Source organism: Cariama cristata, unplaced genomic scaffold (assembly GCF_000690535.1).
Source record: "Cariama cristata isolate BGI_N322 unplaced genomic scaffold, ASM69053v1 scaffold920, whole genome shotgun sequence".
NCBI lineage: Eukaryota > Metazoa > Chordata > Aves > Cariamiformes > Cariamidae > Cariama > Cariama cristata.
The window spans coordinates 111,187-114,463 of record NW_009595045.1 but is presented as its reverse complement, the minus strand read 5'-3'; the positions used below and the strand labels follow the sequence as shown (position 1 = coordinate 114,463).

Genomic DNA, 3,277 nt, shown 5'->3' with positions numbered 1-3,277 from the left:
TCCCAACGCCAACGTGGATTGCGTCAAGACTGCCAGGAGCTCTGCGGAGAGCACCACCTCGGTCATACAGCACGTCGGACAGCCCGTTGCCACCCCTGCGAAACACAGCAATAAGGTGGCCAAATCCTGTGGCCAGGAAGCCAATTTCAAGGCAAGCGAGACCGCCTTGGCCTCCAGCCCCATCTTCCTGCCGCCCAACGAGGCGTTTCGCTCCCCGCCTCTGCCCTACCCCCGGAGTTACCTGCCGTACCCGGTGCCGGAGGGGATAGCCATCAGCCCCCTATCCCTCCACTAGCCATCATCCCCCTCTCCCTCCACGGGAAAGGACACGTCTATCCGCACCCCGTCTTGCTGCCCAACGGCAGCCTCTACCCCGGCCACCTGGCTCCCAAACCCGGCCTCCCCTACAGCCTGCCGGCGGGGCGAGGGGAATTCATGACCTACCAGGATGCGCTGGGGATGGGGATGGTGCACCCCATGCTGCTGCAGCATTCGGCTTTGGAGATGAGTAAGGAGGAGAAGGTGGAAAGGAGGTCACGGTCTCACGAGAGGGTCCGCTACGAGGACCCGGCTCTGCGGGGCCGGTTGCCAGAGCTCCTGGAGAGCAGCGGGAAGGGGCATTTCGAAGTACCCGGCGACAAGAGCGTGAAATTGCACCAGAGCTCTGGCCACGGTAAAAACTCGACCAAAAGCGACAAACACCTCTTCCCGGATCTCCTGCGAGACGAGCAGGAGGCTAAAAGTGAAGCCAACGTAACGAAAGCCAGCTTTGCTACGGAAAGCAGTAATCAGGCTAATGACCCTACAAAGCACAAGGTAGAGCAGGCGTCGCAGCACAGAGATTTTATTGTAATGAGAGAGGAGTTTGGAAGAAGTAATGATCTTCATGAAACCTATAATTTCAAGCAAGCCCAGAGTTCATCGGTTTTCAGCTTAAGGAAAGAAGATTTATCTGTGAGCCAGCCTAAAGAGAGAGTGACGGTCCAGCCTTCGCCCGTTTTCTTGGAAAGCGCTCACGAGAGCGATGCTCCGGCTCTGGCTTTTGGCAAGGTGCAGGAGGACGCGAAGCCGTTCTGCATGGGGACCGCGCCGCCGAGCATCGACGCCAACCAGCCCTATACCAAAGATGGAGCCGACGACGCAGAATCTGCCGATGGCAAAATACTGAAACCCAAGCCGTCTAAGTTGGCCAAGAGGATCGCAAACTCTGCCGGTTACGTAGGTGATCGATTCAAGTGTGTGACGACGGAACTGTATGCGGACTCCAGCCAGCTCAGCCGGGAGCAGCGGGCGTTGCAGGTGAGTCCGCGCGGTCCAACGACCGCCGCGCTTTTTGTCGTTACTTCTCTGTTGCAAGTCGCAGTCAAGTTTTAAAGTTGAGAGAAGCAACGCAGGTGGGGAAATCAGGATTTATTTATTTTTTTTTTTCTTGGTTAGGGCGTACTCGCCAGAAACGGTTTTAAATAGCCAAGTCAGTTTGTTAATGAGAGCGAGGCGATGTAAAGAACAGCATTGTATGGCTTTTACGTATGTACGCGCTAGTAAGCTTTAAAGGGCTTTTGCTAAGATCTGATACGAATGTTAATGTACGTATGAAATGTTTGTGCAGTTACGGAGGGGAGTCGGACAGGCATGCATGTTACCTTGGCACTAGCGATGGCTGTGTAATTTCTCAGCTGGCCTGTAGTGCCAGCCAGCAGAGCGTACCCAGAAGTTGTGATTAGTATGCCAAACGTGCCGTTTGATGGAGAGGAGTCGCAGCCATCTATTAGCGGGTCTCAGGCAACGTTTGCGCCAAGCGAACGCGTAGGGAAGAGTAGGAGCGGTATTGAGGTCGATGCTGAGGGATGACGGACAGATATTGTATAGGAATATCCTTAAGGTATTTTACTTTTAATGAAGGGATGAGTTAAGCCAAATTGTTTTGCATTGTTAAGAAAAGAATTGGTTTATGCTTATAAAAATGGATGAAATTATCTAAATGATCCATTGAGTGCCCATTTTAATTACATAGATGGAAGGATTACAAGAGGACAGTATTTTATGTCTACCTGCTGCTTACTGTGAGGTCAGTTCTTCAAATTTTTATTACTAGACTCTTACATAAACCTTTGAGTTAAATTTCATTTCCAAATACACAAAGGGAAGTTTGTGGGCCATGGTCGTCTTTATTCATTGTACGGTTTTGTGTTGTTTTGTTTTGTTTTTTCCTTTTGTTTTTGTCTCTTTTTACCTCCAAAATGGAATGTTTTTGTTTTATATAGAGCATACATTTATATATATATATATTTTATATATATACACACACTTACCTATGAAAGAATTGTGTGGCTATTTGCATATAGATGCTAGAACACTCTTTTACAAGTCAGGTGTGTTAAACTCCTACCCTAGCTATCTATCTAAAACCTTGGTTTTGAGCCGAATTTTTCTTTGGAAATGCTTTCATATAAGGTAAGGTAAATGAAGTAGCTTTTATCGCAAGACTTTTTTTTTCATATCAATTCTCTTTCTAGCGTGCAATGATGCGCTTCTCAGAGTTGGAGATGAAAGAGAGAGAAGGCCAAACAGCTACCAAAGACTCAGAGGTCTGCAGATTCAGCCAGGCAGACTGGGAAAACTTGAAAGGAAGCAGTGAAAAGAAGCCAAAGTCTGTCGCTCTGGAAGATGCCATTGCTGACCAAAATGACAATGACAGATGTAAGCGAATTTAGATGGCTTTCTGAAGCGCGTACGCGTCTCTCTGCCGCGGCAGCTTGCAGCAAAGCTGGACGGGCAGGGTCATCGTCGTGTTCTCGCGGTGGTGTTGGTTCAAGCCCCTGACCTCAGCTTCTGTAGGTACGGAGCTGCCAGGGCTGGTGCTCTCGGTCCTTGTTTTGGGGTCTGCAAGTTACTGGTGACAGTCGTACCTGCTTTTCAGGGGATAGCGAACTGCCACCGAAATGACTGCCTTAAAGAGATCGTCAGTTTAATTGATGGGGTGCCCCATGAACCAGTGAAAGCAAAGGTCCGAGGTTACGTTTGAAATGCAGAAAGGAGGTGGGGGAAGAGAGGGAGAGGCAAGAAGGAGTTCAGCATCCTCAAGGTGCTGTAGCGCTGGGGGGATGCCAATATTGCAGCTTCGAGGGAAAGCAAGGATGGAGGGCGGGAGGGTGATGGGGAGCGGGAAAGGACGCGCTCTGCCAGGCTGGCTTATCTGTAAAAGCTGGCTGTAAAACGCCAAAGGATGAGAAGCTACTTTGGCTGGGAGACTGCTTGCCGCAGTGGCCAGGAGGAG

At 49.9% G+C, this 3,277-nt stretch overlaps 1 protein-coding gene across 1 annotated transcript in view; it reads left to right on the top strand.

Annotated features, from left to right (window-relative positions):
• Positions 1–4: 4 nt before the first annotated feature.
• The window catches only part of LOC104161654 (BCL-6 corepressor-like), a gene marked incomplete at its 5' end in the record, with an annotated part of 35,620 nt that continues 32,347 nt past the window's right edge, over positions 5–3,277 (top strand). The window contains 4 exon segments of the mRNA XM_009700165.1: positions 5–301; positions 304–1,299; positions 2,015–2,068; positions 2,517–2,700. Of these exon segments, the coding sequence (XP_009698467.1) occupies positions 5–301; positions 304–1,299; positions 2,015–2,068; positions 2,517–2,700 (1,531 nt within the window).